General features: G+C 40.1%; 1 protein-coding gene across 5 annotated transcripts in view; it reads left to right on the forward strand.

Annotated features, from left to right (window-relative positions):
• The first annotated feature begins 205 nt into the window (after window positions 1-205).
• Window positions 206-20,253, forward strand: part of ect2 (epithelial cell transforming 2) — an 82,038-nt gene continuing 61,990 nt past the window's right edge. For all 5 annotated transcript variants that reach the window (XR_010975977.1, XM_068042229.1, XM_068042231.1 and 2 more), the window contains exons 1-6: window positions 206-538; window positions 2,075-2,151; window positions 5,507-5,686; window positions 9,317-9,403; window positions 10,420-10,527; window positions 15,528-15,601. Coding sequence is in view for 4 of the 5 variants with exons in the window: in XM_068042229.1 (XP_067898330.1) it covers window positions 436-538; window positions 2,075-2,151; window positions 5,507-5,686; window positions 9,317-9,403; window positions 10,420-10,527; window positions 15,528-15,601 (629 nt within the window). In the remaining variant the exon portion in view is untranslated. The remainder of the gene's footprint in view (window positions 539-2,074; window positions 2,152-5,506; window positions 5,687-9,316; window positions 9,404-10,419; window positions 10,528-15,527; window positions 15,602-20,253) is intronic.

Raw genomic sequence — 20,253 nt, forward strand, 5'->3', positions numbered from 1 at the left:
TGTTTCAGTAGCTCGCTCAAAAGATCATTTTTATCCCAATCGAGGACGGTGGTTCGCTGACCAATCAGACATGGCTTATGTGTCGTCAGACCCAATCACAGATGATACAACGTTAATTCCAGCGTGAACAACCAATCAGGAAAAGCCGTTTATGCCTATCAATGGAATATCAGTATGGACCAATGAGACAAGCGTTTAGGACGGTGGCTGGAAGTTTGAATTTTTTTTGTTGGCGGCGGTGGGAGCTGAGGTTCCAAAGCCGTTTGAAGACGATAAAGCGCGAAATTTAAATCGGAGTTTGCTTTAAAACACTTGTCGGCAGGGCCGCGGGTTGCGTGAGTGGTGTAGTGTGTCGGAGGCCCCTTTGATTTAGAGGGAGCCAGCTGTTGGTCTGTTTGTCCGGCCGCGTCGTCGCTGCTCGAAGCCTGGGTGACAATGGCTGAGTGGAGCGTAGAGGCCGCCAGCGCTGGGAGTCTCCTGTCCGCCTTCGATTCCAAGGAACACCTGCTGGCCGAGGCCGCATCGTACGCCGTTGAAGGTAACGAAAATATTTCTGTAAGGCTCTGGTTCCCGTGTCCGAACGCGGTCACGGAGTAGTCGCCACCATTCCCCCGGTATCTGGTAAAAATCCAAACTGCAGCAATGGCTGAGCCTTCCATTGAAGGGACAACGCTCTTTATTCCAACAATAAAAGATTCTTGTAACTGCATTTCTTCCTGATACACCCACATGTTGGGTGATGTAAATATTGTAACAAACTGGTATATACACACATCGACTGAAGCTGAAATATTCACTGTAAACAGGCTTCAGGTTGGACACTAATACAAAAGCAAAAACTGTGGATGCCGGAGTTCTGAAACAAAAACAGAAAATGATGGAAAGTTTCAGGCCAGGCAGCATCTGTGGAGAGAAACAGTTAACGTTTCAGGTCGTGACCTTTCGTTAACTCTTTCTCGACAGATGCTGCCTGACCTGAATATTTGCAGGATTTTCCGTTTTTGCTTCAGGTTAGACACTGACCTGTGCTGATATATGTACTTTATTAAAAAAACTGCTGCAGTTAGTGAAACGCTGATCATTACATATAAATGCTTACAATTGGAATAAAGTGTTTCTGATGCAACATTAAAATAAAAGCAAAATACTGCGGATGCTGGAAATCTGAAATAAAAACAAGAAATGCTGGAACCACTCAGCAGGTCTGGCAGCATCTGTGAAAAGAGAGGCAGAGTTAACGTTTCGGGTCAGTGATCCTTCGGAACATTGCTAGCTTAATACGTCCGACAGATGTGTAAAGATATCATAAATGCTTTTGTTAGGAGTAGGGAATGTGTAATATTAAGATGGTGTATGCTGTTATGTTAATTATGTTAAAGGTGCTGTGTAAATACAAGTTGCTGTTTACAGAATCACAGAATTGTCACAGCGCAAAAGGAGGCCGTACAGCCTGTCGTGTCTGTGTTGGCTCACCTAAGGAGCAATTCCCCTGGTGCCACTACCCCATCTTCTCCCTGTAGCCTTGTGCAATTTTACTTTTCAGATAACAATCCAATTCCCTCTTGAATGCCTAGATTGAAACTGCCCCCATCACACTCTCAGGCAGTGCATTCCAGATCCTAACCACTTGCTGCAAGAAAAAGTTTTCTGCTGTCGTCATTGCTTCTTTTGCCAATTACCTTAAATCTGTGCTCTCTTCCTGAAGCTTCCACCAATAGGAACAGTTTTTTCTTATCTAGTCTGTTCAAACCCCTGAAGATTTTAAATATCTCTATCAATTCTCCTCTCCCTTCCATGGTCCTAATAGTGTAACATTTTCTCTTTGGCCAAAATGTGCAATTATAGTGTGCCATGCTCAAGTTGGCATTATGCATTATAAATATGGATATAAGGAATTGATGGTGGAAATCAAAAAGCAATGCATGGCTTTGAAATGGGCACTGTATTACATATGTATATCCTGCTTCAATTATTCACTGTCCTCTAGCCCTCCTTCATTTGAAAACTGCCTTTAATCAGTGCCATGAGAGATCAGCTAATGTTTTTTATAATTTTTTTTGGTTCTGTTTTCTAGATGTACCTCTGATTCAAACAAAAGTTGCGTTAATGGGAAAGGTTGGGGACACTGAAGAGATTCTGAAAGCCTTGGAGGTAATGACTTCAGGTTTAAAACTTCAATTGCAATCATTATCTTTTCATCTGTAGGTGTCGATGTTGTATTAAGAATATTTATATTTTGATATTTTCTGGTTCTTTTGTTACTGTGGTAATCCATCATATTAGTAAAACACTTGACAGATTCCTAAAATGTTGTAAGAAACAGTTTTGGGTAAGAACATGCAATCTTTCTTTTATAAAGTAGATTGTTTTAGTTTTTCTCTTTTTTGCTTGAAAATTTGAGACCTTTTTATTCTTGCCCAAACGCAGTTCTGTAAGCCTTGGTAAGATAAACACACAAATTTCTTGCCAATCCAGGGGTTCTTGTATCCATGCCTTTAAAAGTTGACCCATTATTGAGGATTGTAGAGTTATGTTTGTGATGAGCATTTTTTGTAAGACTCTGATAGCTGTTGCATTCTGCATATCATTTTACTGTTAATAGTTGACGCATGAAATGTCTTGAGTGTCCAAACCCAAATCCCACTTCCAGCTTTTTTTTAATGGCATCACTCTGAAAATAGTCAATTTGACAAGCTATTTTCAACTAAATACCAATAATACTTTTGGCTGCTGTCTCAATTTGCTGGTCTGGCACATAGCTCCAACATCAGTTTCACAAGTAATGGCTAAAGCTGAACTATTGATATAAAACTGTGCCAATATTTGACATCTTTTGAGGTAGAACATTTCAGTGGTTAACTGTAATTCAGTCCCATTTTACACAATGTAACTAGCTAGGTCCTGACTTTTATATTTTGGCACATAGTGTTTTTCACGTTTACTTCATTGGTTCTTGGGAAAAAGCTATTTCCTTTTTTATCTGTACCTTCCCAAAGCTATGTTAGGATAGGTTGAATGGGGCACTGATACCTCAAGTGGCCGTTAGTAATGAGTCTGGACTGTGAACGCTAGTGGGCTGTAACCAAGGAGTGGGGGGGGGGGGGGGGGGGGTGTTTGGGGGAAGGGAAATGGCAGGCATTATTGTACCTGATCCTGTATTCACCTGATATCCATGCAAAAAGAAAAGACAAATAGACCTTATAACACAATGCACAAAGCTGCAATATAGCAATAAATGGAGCTTTTCTGCATCCAAATCCAGTGGTGTACTTTTTTTGGTATTAGCTCTTGATCCTTCACAGACAGTTAAAGAAATTGAAGTTCCTATGATGGTGAAGGAAAGCATGCCTAATAGCAAGTTGGGACAACGGTTTATAAAATCAATTGCAAATATGATAGGTTTTGGGGATCTTGGGAGTAAACTCCACCTCCCTCCAAGTTACATTGGCCTAATCTCTACACTCCAAATTTGTCTTTTAAAATTGAGGATATATTCTTAATATATTGTATTTCAAACTTGGGATGAAACTGAATGGAAACTCTTCCCTCTGGGCTGATTTATTTTAAAACAAAACAAAAAAAAAATTAAATTTTCTATTAATGTACTTAGAAAATTATCCACATGTCCATTTTAGGACCTTTTTTTTATATTGGGTTTTCTAAACTAGCCTATGATGCCAGGTTGGACCTTTTTTTGCAGTTGACAAGTTTCTTAATAGTTGGTGTGTTGTTGGTAACTTGTGCATGGGATCTGTTAGAAACTGAAACAATTTGGTTGAAGCAATAATATCAAGTGAACAGGGTGTGTTATACTTGTTTGCTGCTTGCAACTGGTATCAGCAAATGCTTGACACCTCAAAAAAGAAAGTATTTTCTACTTAGTATATACTTAAATATCGTTTTAAGCAATTTTTATGCAAGGATATAGGGCTGGAATGCTTATCTGTACCATTTTCCAATAACATGATCTAGTTTATAATACTTTAGTGTTGTGCACATGCATGGTGGGTTATGGTTTGGGGATTTTTAGTATTGTGTATTCTGTATTGTGTTTACAGTACTGTCTGTAAACAGATTTGTCACCTGCAATCTGGAAGCTTTATTTTTGTTCTCTCTCTCTTGCCTTTTCTAAGGTTTATACCAGGGAGTAACAACAACCCTACTTGCAGCATTCATTTTAATGGATTTAATGTAGTCTCACACTGGTGTTACTGAACTTGTTTGAAATGTAAGATTCTCTAAAGTGCTGCATGGTTGATGCATCCAGAAAACTGAATTCATTTTTTTTGTAAGCTGTTTACATAAAATAAAGTTCTTTAGTTGTTTAATATTTTTGTTACTGTTTAATATTTCTGAGCCAAGAGTGCTCAGGCTAATTCTAATGTCCCAGCTTGGATCAGGTACCTCATCACAGGGCTGGATTCAAACTCAGGATCTCTTGTGTATGGCTTAGTAGTACATCATATAATAACCTCTACCCGCTGGGCCAGCAAGAAGTGCCTGACTGCAGACAGGCCTAAAATAATCACCTTTATCCATTGTATAACTTTTTTTGATACAAGGTCCATGATTTGGCACTAACTTTTTTTTTAGTGATTGGTAAATAGGTTCCACATTTTCACCGTCACTAAAAATAGGGGATTCTCAAATTATCTGCATTCCAATTATTTGTCAGTCTTCCAAGATAAAATTATGCAAAATGTTACCTAATTGCAAAACCAATTAACAGCCTAATGTCTGAGAAATCAATCTTCTAGCTCAAGGAGAGATTACATTTAATTGTCATTTATATTGCACTCGTCTTCATTCATGTGCTGAGGTTGTTACAGTATCATACTTGCAGGGCCAAGTTTGGAAACTGAATATTTGCTAAATTCTATTAACCACATGGGCAGTCTCCATTTTGGAGTGTAATTGAGGTTTCACTGTACTTTTAATTTCATACTTCATAACATGCATATTCATTGTGGAAGCAAATCATGTACATACTTACCATTTGATTGTTTCAACCGATTATCTGTTGTGGACTTGAGCTTCACAACCTTAAGCAAATCTTGATGCCTAGCCCAGGAGGAATTGGTGCACCATGTTTTTTGTTTTAATTGATGTAAAGACAAATGATAGTTGTCAGATGTAGGTTTAAACTGAGATATCTGCCGTGCACCAAGATGCCAACCTAATTTTGGGGAATGTCTCAGCTCCTCCAGAGTACAAGATATTTCATTTTTTAATTCTGTTCCTGGTACTGATATCTAGCTATGTTATTTCTTGTGCTGTTGAAATGATTTAAAAAAAAAAAATTCAGCCCTCAAATCAGTAATTCTTAAACTGTTACAAATCCAAAATTGTAGAGTGCAATCCTGAATTAATAACATAATTTAAAAAAACTAATCTAATAGGGATTTTTCTTCCAGTATAATTGAGCTCTTTGTCTGCACCATGCAGAAGGAACTTCAGAGAATTTGTTTCTGATTTTTCTTTATCTTTCACGTTTGCAATGATTTAGGAAATCAAGCTGCCGGTTGTTAAATTGGAAAGCGTGGAAGATTTTGGCAACGAAAATGCTGAGTTTGAGACTATATTTGTGCTGGGAGAATTCGAAGGCCAGCCTTATGAGATCTTGCACAAGATGAATGCTAGAATCCTGGGACCTCCTGTTGTGCTTCACTGTGCAGGAAAAGGAGAGGTATAGTTGAACATCAACGTACATGTGTGTGATTTCAAAACTTAGTGGTGGGGAGAGTACCACAAAAAAAACCTCAGTGATTTTGTTAGCACAAGTTGCTAGAAGCCATGGGTTTTGTGCAGTTTAATCTTAATCAGGATAATCTAAAGTCCTCATGTTCAGACTCTATCTGTTTTGATTCTGAAGCCGATTACTAGCTGGTCTTATAGACAACATATTCTCTACTCCCCTCACTAATTAACAGTGCTGCAACACTATTTACAATTAGAATCTGCATGTTGACTAAAACGAGCTGGGAATCAGATGAATGGGGAGAATTGTGTAATTAAAATTCTCCCATCTGAGTGGGAAAGAAAAACTAACCAGGAAGCTTTTGGTAACATCAGGGGCCAGGCCGGCAAATAACCGTTACGACATCCAGGATCTTCAGTAAGCCTAGAACTATGGTGGAGTCGTTGCTATAACTTCAGTTTGAACAATGACTACTGCAGCTAAAAGCCAATCCACCTACTATTTGGCTGTTGATTTATCTTGAGAGTTTGAACTGGTGAATTTGAGAAATTTCAATCTTCTGCACTAGAGGAGGCAATGTAAGTGGCTGACCCAAGGACTGATACACACAGGTCTGAAAAATCGCAGCTGCAGTTACCATTATGTAACTCCTGTGCAGATGCTCCAGCTGCATGGATGCCCTTGCTTGCTCTATGTTTGTAACATCATGTGCTTCAAAGCTGGACTGTGCAACACTGCATGCATCTACCCTTGCCTTACCTCTATTGTCAATGAAACCATTGCTTTCACCTTCCTTATTGTCAGTCTCTACCTCTTCAATGCCAGCCTCCGAACTTCTGAATTATTCAGAACTCTACTGCCTGCCTCCTGTCCTGCTTACTTAATGTGCTTGACCACACTACCCTGTGCTTTTCCTCATCTCTCAATGCATAGGAGTTTAAAAAAAAAAAAAACACAACCTGTATCTACAAATTCTTTCACCGCCTCATCCCACCCTTCACACTGCAATATTTTCCAGGCTTGTGTGCCCTCTGATCCTCTGGCTCTGGCCTTCCCCTACCCCAAAGCATTCCATCTTTGGTAGATCCTTAAGTTTCCTTGCCCCTATTCTCTAGAACTATTTTTCTTTCTTCTCCTTTCCAAAAACTCCCTTCAAAAACTATTTTTGTCCATGCTATTGGTCACCTTTCCTTGGCTTCCCACAAAAACTGTCTGCTCCGTTTCCTCCTCTGAGGTACTCTTGGATGTTCTTGGGGTATAGCTGCTTTAACATAGACCAAGTTGTTGTTGGTTTATTCTCTAGAGGTGTTTCTTCAGATGTAGCTAACTTGGATATGTCCAAATTTAAACTGTTTTACATACAAACATACAAATTAGGAGCAGGAGTCCCCTCGAGCCTTCTCCGCCATTTGATAAGATCATGGTTGATCTGATTGTGGCCTTAACTCTACTTTCCTGTCCATCTCCTCCTATAACCTTTGACTGCCTTGTCAAAAAATCTATCTAACTCAGCCTTAAAAATAACCAATGACCCTGCCCAACAGGGTTGTTGACCCTGCCTCCACTGCTGTCTGAGGAAGAGAATTGCACAGATGAACAACCCTCTGAGAAGAAATTTCTTCTCACTCCATCTTAAATGGGAGACCCCTTATTTTTAAACTGTCCCCTAGTTCTAGTTTCTCCCACAAGGGGAAACATTCCCTCGCACCCACCCTGTCAAGTCTCTTCAGGATCTTGTATGTTTCAAACAGATCACCTCTCCTTCTAAACTCTAATGGATACAGGCCCAAACTGTCCAACTTTTCCTCCTAAGGTAACCCTTCATCCCTGGAATCAGTTGAATGAACCTTCTCTGAACTGCTTCTAATGCAGTTATTTCCTTTCTTAAGTAAGGAGATCAAAGCTGTACACAGTACTCCAGATGTGGTCTCATCAAAACCCTGTACAGCTGTAGCAATATTTCCCTACTTTTATACTCTATTCCATTTGTCTTTCTAATCACTTGCTGTACTGGCATACTAACTTTTTGTGATTCATGTACCAGGACACCCAGATCCCTCTGTACTGCAGAGCTCTGCAATCTCTCGCCATTTAAATAATATACTGCTTTTCTATTCTTCCTGCCAAAGTGGACAAGTTCACATTATACCACCTGCCAGATGCATGCCTGCTCATTTACCTATATCCCTTTACAGACTCCTTGTGTCCTCTTCACAACATGCTCTCCTACCTATCTTTGTGTCATCAGCAAATTTAGCAACCATACATTCGGTCCCTTCGTCCAAGTCATTGCTATAGATTGTAAATAGTTTAGGCCCCAGCACTGGTCCCTGTGGCACTGCACTAGTAACAGCTTGCCAAACTGAAAATGCCCCATTTATCACTACTCTCTGCTTCCTGTTCTCTTTGATAGAGGATTGGTTAGCTAATATGTTACCCCCTACACCAAGAGCTCTTATTTTGTATAATAACCTTTGATGTGGCACCTTGTCAAATGCCTTTTGGAAATCCAAGTATGCCACATCTACAAGTTCCCCTTTATCCACCTAGCATGTTACTTCCTCAAAGAACTCTAGTAAATTAGTCAAACACAATTGCCCATTCACAAAACCATGTGACTGTGCCTGATTAAATTAAGATTTTCTCCGTGCCCTGCTATAACCTCCTTAATAATAGATTCTAGCATTTTCCCTATGACAGATGTTCAGCTAACTGGCCTGTAGTTTCCTGCCTTCTGTCTCCCTCCTTGTTTTGGTCCTATCATTTGATGATTATGCTAGGGTAGGGCTGTGTCTGTGCACACTTCTGAAATGGTCAAAAAGTCCACTATATTGCAGTTTTGCTACTGATAACAGCCCTACAGATAATGACGAAATAAACAATGTGGCATTAGTGCTGTTGAAGGTGGTGTGCACTAGGAAGTGATGCAGCGTATCTCCATAGCAGCATTGTTTTTGGCATTGTAACTATTATTGCTGGCAGAGATAACTGTTGTTCTGTTCTTGACAAATTTGTTTCTGGCCTGTATTCACCTTTTTCGAACCATTGGGGAAGGTAATACATGCTGGAAAACTTTGCTGTTAGCAGGGCAGAATTTCTGAGTGCCCTTACAAATGGCAACCCCTTTAAGAGAATCCTGTGCTCTTTCAGAGGAATACACCCATAGCTGTTGCCTATTTTAATCCTCTGCATGAAGGAACTTGGACATGCTCAGTTCTTGTGATTTTTTTTTTTTGTTTGTGCTGTAGAAACAAACCCACAATATAAACAGAGCAATTTCTACAGCATCAGGAACTTTGCTGCGTTACAGTATTAATTCCAAAAGTGGGTTGCAATATAAATGCAGCATCAGAAGAGCATATGATTAACTTTTAGTAGTTCCAATTCTCCAGAGGATTTTTGCCACACTTAATTGGAAGATAATTTTCCCTGTTGTGAAAAAGTTTACTGTCAAGCTTGTAGAAACTTGTACAGAAGGCATAACAAATTTTATAACTTTAACTTGAGATGATGGTTCAACCCACATTCTTGTTTTAAAAAAAATAAATTGAATTAGGAATATTTCCTCCTTTTAAGTGTTAATGATTTTAATAAAGCTAATATTTTTGTTCTATATAGCCTCTGCCTTTCACATCACGGCCGCTGTATTGTACAAGTATGTTGGATCTGGTCTTGTGTTTCACTGGATTCAAGAAAGAGAAGTTGGTGAGTTTCCTCTTAGTCAAAGTTCTATTGACTGATTTCTGGCAAACATGGAGTATTGTATTACAAGGATTCTGATAGTGAGCATTGTCACTTTGTCCAGCATATGAAATACCACTTTAGTACACTTCAGATCTGCTCTGTATTCTCCAAGGAATGTTGTTTTTTTTTTCTGCCATTTAAGTTATGACCATCTAACACTCAGGAAGCATCCATTCTGAATTCATAAATTAGTGAAGTGTTTGTGAGGAATCTGTTAAACTGCAGTTTTCAATCGTATTTTAAACTTCCCTTCAATAATCAAAACATGGGATTCCTGGAAAAGTAGTTGAAATAACTAAATTTTGCAGTTCTGCATTGAAGTTTTGATTAAATCTCACCAGTCACTTCCATTAGGCCTATGATGGTGCTATCAATTGTAGATAGCAACGCATGCACAGGTAATTGTTTTAGCAACCTGCAGACCCCACAGGTGAATGAATTATGTTATTAGTGAGTTGGATTGCATAATGGAAGAATTTCTTTTTCTCTTGTGCACATTTTGCTCTTCATGGTATGTCTGATGGTAGCAGAATACTCTGAACGGGAAATATTGTCTAATCCTGAACTAATGGTTTTAAAACTTTACTGCAAGCTCACGTGGAATGGTACTTGTTACTCGAAAGAAGGTTCTGGTAATGGATGATTCATTTTTGAATGACAATTAATTATTTTTGAGGAAAACCAGGTGCATGCTAATTATTGTAGCAGCCTTTTGATTATTTGAAAAGGCTTAAGTAAGAATATCAGATGTACTATATAAATTGATAAATGTACTAAGGGGGTGACAGCTATTGAGAATTGGATGCTTTTGAACCCTGTGGTAAACTAATAGATTGACTGTAAACTGGGACAGTATTTTTGTTTTATTTTGTTAAAGATGAAAAAAGATGTCCGTAGTTCCTCATTTCCCATTCCTTGATAATTACGAGAATAATTCATTTAACAATGACTGCGTTATTTTCTTGTTTTACCTGTAGCTTATTCTTGTTACCCTGGCACACCACATGGGAGCAACCATTCGTAAAGAATACACTGGCAAAATAACTCATCTCGTGGCAAATTCTACTCAAAGTGGCAAATTCAGGGTATGAAAAATTTTTTAATCTGGAATGTTTCATTTGCACATTGCAAAAATATCTCTGAAGTTGTGGGGTTCTTGATCAACTCTGGAAATGGTTCAGAAACTGTTTTCCAGCCATTGGAATGGGGGAGGAAGGGTGCTGAATGCAGTTCCATAGGGCTGGGAGTTGAAGCACCGCTGTTTTTAACTTGCGAAAATGATCTGGGTACAAAAACTCAGCATACTGATGAAACTTGTTACTGATGCTAAGCTGGGAAGGGCAGTGGAATTGGAGGTAGAAGCTCAATCGTTGTCCAATGAGTTGGACAAAATAAATATGAGGGTAGAATAATGCCAGCATGTGAAGTATGGCACATAGGAAGGGAAAACAAGCAATGCAAATAGTCTATGATTGGTGTTGGAAAAAGCTCAGACTAATCTTCAACATGTCCAATCAACCAGAACAGCAAAGACAATACAATAGCAAGATTTATGGCAGAGGTGGAGGCCACTTGGTTCATTGTTTCTGTGCTGGCTGTGAGTTATCCAGTCTAATCCTACCTTCCAGCTCTGTCTGTAGCCCTGTAGGTTATGGCACCTCAAGTGCTGCTTTAAATACGATGAGGGTTTCTGCCTCCTATCTCCCGTTCAGGCAGTGAGTTCCAGACCCCCACCCTGCTCTGGATGAGAAAAGTACTTCTCAATTCCCCTCTAATCATTCTGCCAATTACTTTAAATCTATGCCTCCCTACTTACTGACCTCTCTGCTAACGGAAATAGGTCCTTCCTATCCATTCTATCTGGGCCTCTCAATTTTATACACTCAATTAAATCTCCCCTCACCTTCCTCATAACAAAAGTTCTCCATTCCTGGCAACATCCTCCTAAATCTCCTCTGTACCCTCTCTAATGTGATGACATCCTTCCTATAATGCAGTGACAAGAAACTATGCCGTACTCTAGCTGCACTCTAACTAGTGTTTTATACAGTTCTAGTATAACCTCTCTGCTCTTATACTCTAGGCCCTAAATGCTTTTTTGACCACCTTATCTACCTATCGTACTTTCAGGGATTTGTAGACATACACTCCAAGGCTTCTCTGTTTCTCTACATTTCTCGGTCACTTTTTTTTCATTTCATTCAGGGAATGGGCTAACGTTTATTGCCCTTGAGAAGGTGCTGGTGAGCTGTCTTCTTGAACTGCTGCAGTCCTTGGGGTGTAAGTACACCCACGGTGCTGTTGAGAAGGGAGTTCAAGGATTTTGACCCAGCGACAGTGATATACTTCCAAGTCAGATGGTGTGTGGCTTGGAGGGGAACTTGGTGGTGGTGGTGTTCCCATGCATCTGCTGCAGTTGTCCTTCTAGGTGGTGGAGGTCCTGGGTTTGGAAGGTGCTGTTAAAGGAGCCTTGGTGAGTTGCTGTAGTGCATTTTGTAGATGGTACGCACTGCTGCCACTGTGCGTGAAGGTGGTGGGCGGGGTGCCAATCAAGCCAGCTGCTTTGTCCTGGATGGTGTCGAGCTTCTTGTGTTGTTGGAGCTGCACCCATCCAGACAAGTGGAGAGTATTCCATCACACTCCTGACTTGTGCCTTGGAGATAGTGGCAGGCATTGGGGAGTCAGGAGGTGAGTTACTTACTGCAGAATTCCCAGCCTCTGAGCTGCTCTTGTAGTCACAGCATTTATGTGGCTGGTCCAGTTCAGTTTCTGGTCAATGGTGACCCCCAGGATGTTGATGGTGGGGGGTTCAGCGATCGCGATGCCATTGAACGTCAAAGGGAGATGGTTAGATGCTTTTTTTTGAGATGGCTATTGCCTGGCACTTGTGTGGCATGAATGTTACTTGGCACTTATCAGCCCAAGCCTGGATGTTGCCCAGGTCTTGCTTTAGTATCTGAGGAGTCATGAATGCTGCTGAACATTGTGCAAATGTCCCCACTTCTGACTTTATGATGGAGGGAAGGTCATTGAAGTAGTTGAAGATGGTTGGGCCTAGAATGCTACACTGAGGAACTCTTGCAGTAATGTATTGGGACTGAGATGATGGACCTCCAACTACTGCAACCATCCTCGTTTGCATTGGGTATGATTCCAACCAGCGGAGAGTTTTTCCCCTGATTCCCATTAACTTCAGTTTTGGTAGGGCTCCTTGATGCCAAACTCTGTTAAGTGCTGCCTTGACGTCAAGGGCAGTCACTCGCCTCATCTCTGGAGTTCAGCTCTTTTGTCCATGTTTGGTCAGGAGCTGAGTTGGCCCTGGCGGAACCCAAACTGAGCATCAGTGAGCAGGTTATTGCTAAACAAGTGCTGCTTGATAGTATTGTCAACAACCCCTTCCTTCTTATCGAGTGTAGACTGATAGAGCGGTAATTGGCCAGGTGGGATGGGAACATAAGAGCAGGAGTAGGCCATTCAGCCCATCGAGCCTGCTCCGCCATTCTATATGATCATGGCTGATCATCTGTTTCAATGCCTTTTCCCCCACACTATCCTCATAGCCCCTTTGTCCTGGATTTGTCCTGCTTTTTGTGCACAGGACATGCCTGGGCAATTTTCCACATTGCTGGGTAGCTGCCAGTGTTGTAGCTCTACTGGAACAGCTTGGCTAGGGGCGTGGCTAGTTCTGGAGCACAGGTCTTCAGCATTATTGCCGGAAGGTTATCAGGGCCCATAGCCTTTGCAGTATCCAGCACCTTCATCCATTTCTTGATGTGGAGTGAATTGGATTGGCTGAAGACTGGCATCGGTGATGCTGGGGACCTCAGGAGGAGGCCAAGATGGATCATCCACCAGGCACTTCTGGCTGAAGATGCTGCAAATGCTTCAGCCTTTTTTGCACTGATGTGCTGGACTTTCCCTCCCATCATTCAGCATGGGGACATTTGTGGAGCCACCTCCTCTTGTTTAATTGTCTACCACCATTCACGACTGGATGTGGCAGGACTGCAGAGCTTAGATCTGATCTGTTGGTTGTGGGATCACTTAGCCCTGTCTATTGCATACTGCTTCTGCTGTTTGGAATGCAAGTAGTCCTGTTGTAGCTTCACCAGGCTGATACCTCATTTTTAGGTATGCCTGGTGCTGCTCCTGGCATGCCCTCCTGCACTCTTCTTTGAATCTAGGCTTAGTCCCCCAGCTTGATAGTGATGGTAGATTGGGGGCTATGCTGGGCCATGAGGTTACAGATTGTGGCTGAATACAATTTTGCTGCTGCTGATGGCCCACAGCGCCTCATGGATGCCCAGTTTTGAGATTCTAGATCTGTTCAAAATCTATCCCATTTAGCACGTTGATAGTGCCACACAACACGATGGTGGGTACCCTCATTGTGAAGACGGGACTTCATCTCTACAAGGATTGTGCAGTGGTCACTCCTACCAATACTGTCATCGACAGGTAGATTGCTGAGGATGAGGTCAAGTAGGTTTTTCCCTCTTGGTTTATGGCAGGTGGTGAGGGAACCCAGTCTAGCAGCTATGTCCTTTAGAGCTTGGCTAGTAGTGGTGCAATGGACATTGAAATCCCCCACCCAGAGTACTTTTGTGCCCTTACTACCCTCTGTGCTGTTTCCAATTGGTATTCAAATCTACCATTTATTGTGTATTCCCTTGCCTTGTTTGTCCTCCCCAAATGCATTACCTGACACTTCTGGATTGAATTCCTTTGCCATTGTTTTGCCCACTTGACTAGTTCATATCTTCTGCAATCTACAGCTTTTTTCCTCACTGTCAACCACGTGGGCAAATTTTGTATCACCTGCAAACTTCTTAATTATGTCCCTACATGTAACTCTAAAATCATTGATTATATACCGCAAACAGCAAGGGAGCCCGTACTGAGCCCTACGGAACACCACTGCAAACCATCTTCCTGTGACAAAAACACCTGTTGACCAAAACCCTTTGCTTCCTGTAACTGAGCCAATTTTGGATCCACCTTGCCACTTTTCCTTGGATCCCATGAGCTTTTAATTTTCTGACCATCTGCTATATGGTCAAAAGCCTTGCTAAAATTCATGTATACTACATTAAATGATGTTGAACTTCAAAAACAGAATATAAGTCAGGGAAGTGGTGATTGATCTAGTCAGACTATACCTTGAATACTCTGTCCAGATCTGTATTTTGACACAAAAGACCCTTTCAATTGCTGGAGGTAGTGCAGAGAAAAGCCACTAAGCTGATCCCTGGTGTCAACAGGATGAGTTTTGGAAAGTTAAAGATAGAGCCCTGGAACTATTTAATCAACAATTAGATACAACAGGCGAGGAGGAGTACCTCTAGAATTTTGCTGGATGGGTAAATTAAGATGGACCAAATAGCCTTCCTTATCTTGTAAACCTAATCAATTTCTGTATAGTTTTTATGGAAAATAGGCCATCTTATCTGCTTGAGATTACCAGTTGTGCTCCAATATAAATTGTCAATGACAGAATGAGTATAGTATTTAAAAAATCAGATCCTTAATGTGTTAGATTATTTGAAGATAATTTTGTGAAATAAACTTCAGTTCAGACAGAGGTTCTTGATCTGGGAGGCATAAGAAGGTTATCTGGTTGCGAGCAAGCTGAGAATGAGTGATTATCGTGTCTCAAAGTCAGAGGAGGTAAGTTACAGGTCAATCTCTGCACGGTGTGGAGGTTTGAATCTCTCCTGATTTTGAAAAGTAGATGTTTGATCTATAATGGTTAGTGGTAGGCTTGCTACAATTTGCATATGTCCCTTTTAGGGTAGGGTGCCGGGGTTAGAATGGGGAAACTTGGTGAGAATGTCAACTTTTGATTACTTTTCAGCTGCCCTGTATGAAGTGTGCTTGTATAGATAAAAGACAAGATCATTCCTCCATGCAGTTGCATAACTTGCTGACAGTGAATATGCTATACTCCCATATGTAGACTGGCCTTTTCGGTGAGGTAGTGAGAACAATTGGCACCTGTGGTATTGTGCTCCAGTAGCAGTCAATGCTTTTAGGAGAGCCTGTGGGATGGAAATTGACAAAATAAAATGTCTAATATTAATTATAGATTGCTGTAAGCATGGGCACTCCTATCATGAGAGCAGAATGGATTTACAAGGCCTGGGAAAAACGAAATGAAACGTAAGTGTTCCAATTTGTTACCAGTAAAAATTGTTATGGCTTCTGTTTGATTTAATGTAATGTAATACACATTGTGTGATCTTCTCCATTTAATTCCACAGTCAGTGAGAATTCATAAGATTTGAGTCGTGAATTTTTTTAAAACTGCAGAATATGCATTTGAGCAGTTGCAGAAATGTTATATCTGATCTAAAACGTCTCATCTGGTCCTTCATTTTTTGTAGTTGCTCATGTAAATTGAAAATTCTTAAAGGTGCCAATCAAATGCATGTAAATTCTATTCCACATCCAAGTAGTGCTTTACAATGCAATGTTTTGTATCTTAATTTTGTAATTCATGAAATATAGTACTTCAGTTTCTTTTAAACTTTGTGTGGAGTAAAAAGCAATCCTCGATAACTAAATTCATGTCAAACTAATGATGTGTTGTATTTACATTTTAATACAAGTAGCCGTGCATTAAATCATGAGGATGGCTTTCTTTTGTGGGGATTTTAAACTTTTGGTTTCACAGCTTTAAAAAAAAAATACTTTCATTTCGATAGCACCATTTTGCAGTCAATTAACTACTTTTTAAAAATGTAGTCACTGTTCTAATGGAGGAAACAAGGCAGCCAATTTGCACATAAGTTCCCACAAGCAGCAATGTTGATTTAAAAAAAAAAGGAAAAAATAGATGAGAGTAAACTAGCCAGATTGTAAGAGCTTTTCTAGGTATATCAAAAGGAAGAGAGTAGCTAAAGTAAATGTTGGTCCCTTAGAAGCAGAGACAGGAGAAATTATCATGGAGAGTGAGGAAATGGCAGAGGTATTGAACAAATATTTTGTGTCTGTCTTCACAGTAGAAGACACCAGTTCCAGACCAGAAATAGACAGTAACTTGGGGCCTAAAAAGAGTGAGGAAATTGAGAAAATACATAGCAGAAAAAAAGTATTGGGGGAAACTTAAGGAACTAAAATCTGACATCTCCATGATCTGATGCCCTACACCCTAGGGTTCGAAAAGAGATAGTGGATGCGCTAGCCATGATTTTCCGAAATTCCTTTGATTTGTGAACGGTCCCATCAGATTTTAAGTTGGCAAATGTTGCACCACTTTTCAAGAAAGGAGGGACAGAGAAAATGGGGAACTCCAGGCCAGTTAGCCTAATGTCAGTCGTTGGGGAAAAATGCTGGAATCTATGAAGGAAGTCTTAACAATTCAATTGGGAAAGCACAGTATGATTGGAACAAATCAACATGGTTTTACTAAATGGAAATCATGTCTAACAAATTTATTAGCTTTTTTTGAGGTTTTAACTAGTAGGGTAGATAAAGGGGAACCAGTAAATGTATACCTGGATTTCCAAAAGACATTCGATAAGGTGCCACACAAGGTTAATAGGCAAGATAAGGGCTCATGGAGTTGGAGGTAATATATTAGATGGATAGATGATTGGTTAACTGACAGGATGCAACGAGTGGGCATAAACAGGGCATTATCAAGTTGGCAGGTAGTAAATAGTGGAGTGCTGCAAAGATCAGTGCTGGGGCCTCAACTATTTATGCTCTATATTAATGACTTAGATGAAAAGACAGGGAGTAATGTATCTAAGTTTGCTGATGATACAAAGGTAGGTGGAAAGGTAAGCTGTGGGGAGGACACAGGTTGCAAAGAGTTATAGACAGGTTAAATGAGTGGGCAACAAGATGGCAATAGACTATAATTTAGGCAAGTGTGAAGTTATTCATTTTGGTCCAAAGAATAGAAAAGCAGAATATTTTTTAAAAGGTGTGCAACTTATAACTGTTCAGAGACTTGGGTGTGCTTGTACAAGGAATGCAGAAAGTTAACGTTCAGGTACAGCAAGCAATTAGGAAGGCAAATGGCATGTTGGCCTTTATTCCTGTACGCCAATCCCCTTGCAATAAAGTATTGCTTTTGTAGTTGTACAGGGTTTTGGTGAGACCACGTCTGCAGTACATTGTGCAGTTTTGGTGTCCACATTTAAGAAAGGATATGCTTACATTGGAGGCGATTAAGCGAAGGGTCTCTAGATGAGGGGGATGTCCTATGATAGGCTAAGTAAATTGGGCCTGTATTCACTGGAATTTAGAAGAATGAGCGGTGATCTCATTGAAACATATAATATTCTAAAGGGGCTGGGTAGGGTAGACACTGAGATTATTTCCGCTGGTCTGGGAATCTAAAACACGGGGGCTCGGTCTCAAGGTAAGAGGCTGATCATTTAGGACTGAGATGAAGAGAAGTCAATTCATGCAAAGGGTTGTGAATATTTGGAATTCTCTACCCCATCATTGAATACATTTAAGGCTGGGATAGACAGATTTTTGGTGTCTCGGAGTCGAGAGGTATGGCGAGTGGGTGGGAAAGGAGTTGAATGCTAAGATCAACATTAATCATTTTGAATGATGGAGCAGGCTCGATGGGCCATATGGTCTACTGCTATTTCTTTTTGTTCTTGTGATAATGACTAGATAATCTGTTTTTCTAATTTGAGGGATGAATGTTAGTCAGGGCACCAGTTTGTAGGGGTGGGGTGGGGGGAGGGCTCCCCTGCTCTTCTTTGAAATAGTGCCATGGGATCTTTTATGCCCACTTGAGGGGGCAGGTGGAGCCTCTGTTCAACTTCTCATCTGAAAGACGGCACTTCTGACAGCACAGCAGTCCCTCAACTGCATTGGAGTGTTGGCCTTGACTTTTATGCTCAAATCCTGGAGTGGAACTGGAATCCACAACCTTCTGACTTGGCTACGAGTGCTATCAACTGAACCACGGCATTATATAATAGTTTCCTTTGTCGATTAAATTATGTTCTGTTAGAGATATAAACACACAGCTGAGCTACATTGCGTGCTTTGTGACATAAATAGGTAGCCCAAATGTTCAAATGCGTATCTTGGCAAAGCAAATTTTATTCCATTAGTGGAAAAACTGGCGTGATTGTAAAGCTCCCAAAATTGCAAATGTGATTCTGTTCACCTTTTATCGTAGAATAAAAACTGTATCAAGCTGATGTGAATTATTGTCTAGAAATCAGATTGAATCTAGCTGGGGTTATTTTGTTAAACTACTTATGCCAAGAGTAGCAACTTAGATTCCAGTCTTTAACAGACATGTTCTTCAGTGACTTGAGATTTTGGAGTCAACATCTAAAAGAATCAGGAAAAGAGTGATGGACAAACTGAAGGAAGGAAAAAGGATAACTTGAATGGCCAGAGATCCGTTTAAGTCATAAAAACAGAAAGGTAAAATAACTACTAAAAACAGAAAGGAATAATAAATAAAAACAGTTTAAACTGTTGGTGCAGCAATGTACATGGTACTCACAACGGATGAACTGGAGACAATCATTTGCCAAAAGGATCAGGAATAGTAGGAATGGTTGAATTGTGGCTACGTAGAGGACAAGGTTGGCAACTAAATATTGCCATATAATAACAGTTAGGGAGGTGGAATAGATGTAGTTAAAGATAACAAAATGAGAGGTGGAATAAAAGGATGTAGCTAGCAGTTGCAGAGTCCATATGAACTGAGTTTAAAAGATGAGAAAGAAACCATTATCCTAATGTGGGGCATATTGTACTTAACCAAATGGAAGGAAATTGGAGGAATAACTGGAGGCAAATCCACAAGGTAAGTAGCAGGCAGAGAAGAAGGTGAAATTTCAGCTATCCCCAAATAAACTGGCAAGAAGAAATATCAAAATGGAATCTAGTTTTTAATGTATACAGGACTCTTTTTATTACTCAATGTAAAAGTCCGACAAGAAAGAGCCATTGCTGGATCTTTGTAATGGGTAATATAGGAGAATATCTTTGGAGATCACAACATAGCAAGGTCCAAGATTAGGACTGAGAATGGCATAAGTAGGATAAAGACTAAGGTAATAGAATGGAAAAAAGCAAATTCTGAGGAAATGAGGGTGGCACTAAAGAGAATAAACTGGGAGAAAATCTTGGAACAAAAGAGGCAGGAAAATAGTGGAAATTTTTTAAAAGGGTAATTAATGAAGTTCTAGTGGAATACATTTCTCGAAGTCAAAAACAAGCAAGCTGATGTGGGGCACTGTGCATGAGCAAAGAACTAAAGGAAAATTGATTCTAAAGAAAAAGACATGGAAGTAAGTACTTGGATACTAAAGGAGAGGAGGTCAAAAGAACTTGAAATTTTAAAAATAAAATCAGGAAGGCAAAGAGAAATTGAAATCAAATTATCAAGGATTATGAAAAGAAATGTGTTCTGTCGACATGCAGAATAAAAGCAATATTAAAGTAGGGTTAGGAACACTTAAAAGATGAGCAAGATAAACTTGCAGGTAATGAGAAAAGTGGCAGAAGTATTGAATAACTAGCTTCATTTTTACTGAAGAAGATAACAAAATAGATACTTTACTAGAAGATGAACTTGAATGTTAATAGAATTAGGATAGAAAGGGAGAAAATAATAAAATGGTAAAGCTAAAAGAGGATGAAACCCATGTCTGGATGGTATGCACCCATCAATACTTAAGGAAACTAGGGAGGAAATACCAGAGCCAGTAATTTATATCTACAAAAATCTGTAGAAGATGGGGTATTGCCAGAGGACTGTTGGACAGTTCATCTCATTCCTATATATGGAAAGGGAGATGAAACAAAACCTAAGAGCT

The sequence above is a fragment of the Heterodontus francisci genome, chromosome 11 (assembly GCF_036365525.1).
Source record: "Heterodontus francisci isolate sHetFra1 chromosome 11, sHetFra1.hap1, whole genome shotgun sequence".
NCBI classification, from domain to species: Eukaryota; Metazoa; Chordata; class Chondrichthyes; order Heterodontiformes; family Heterodontidae; genus Heterodontus; species Heterodontus francisci.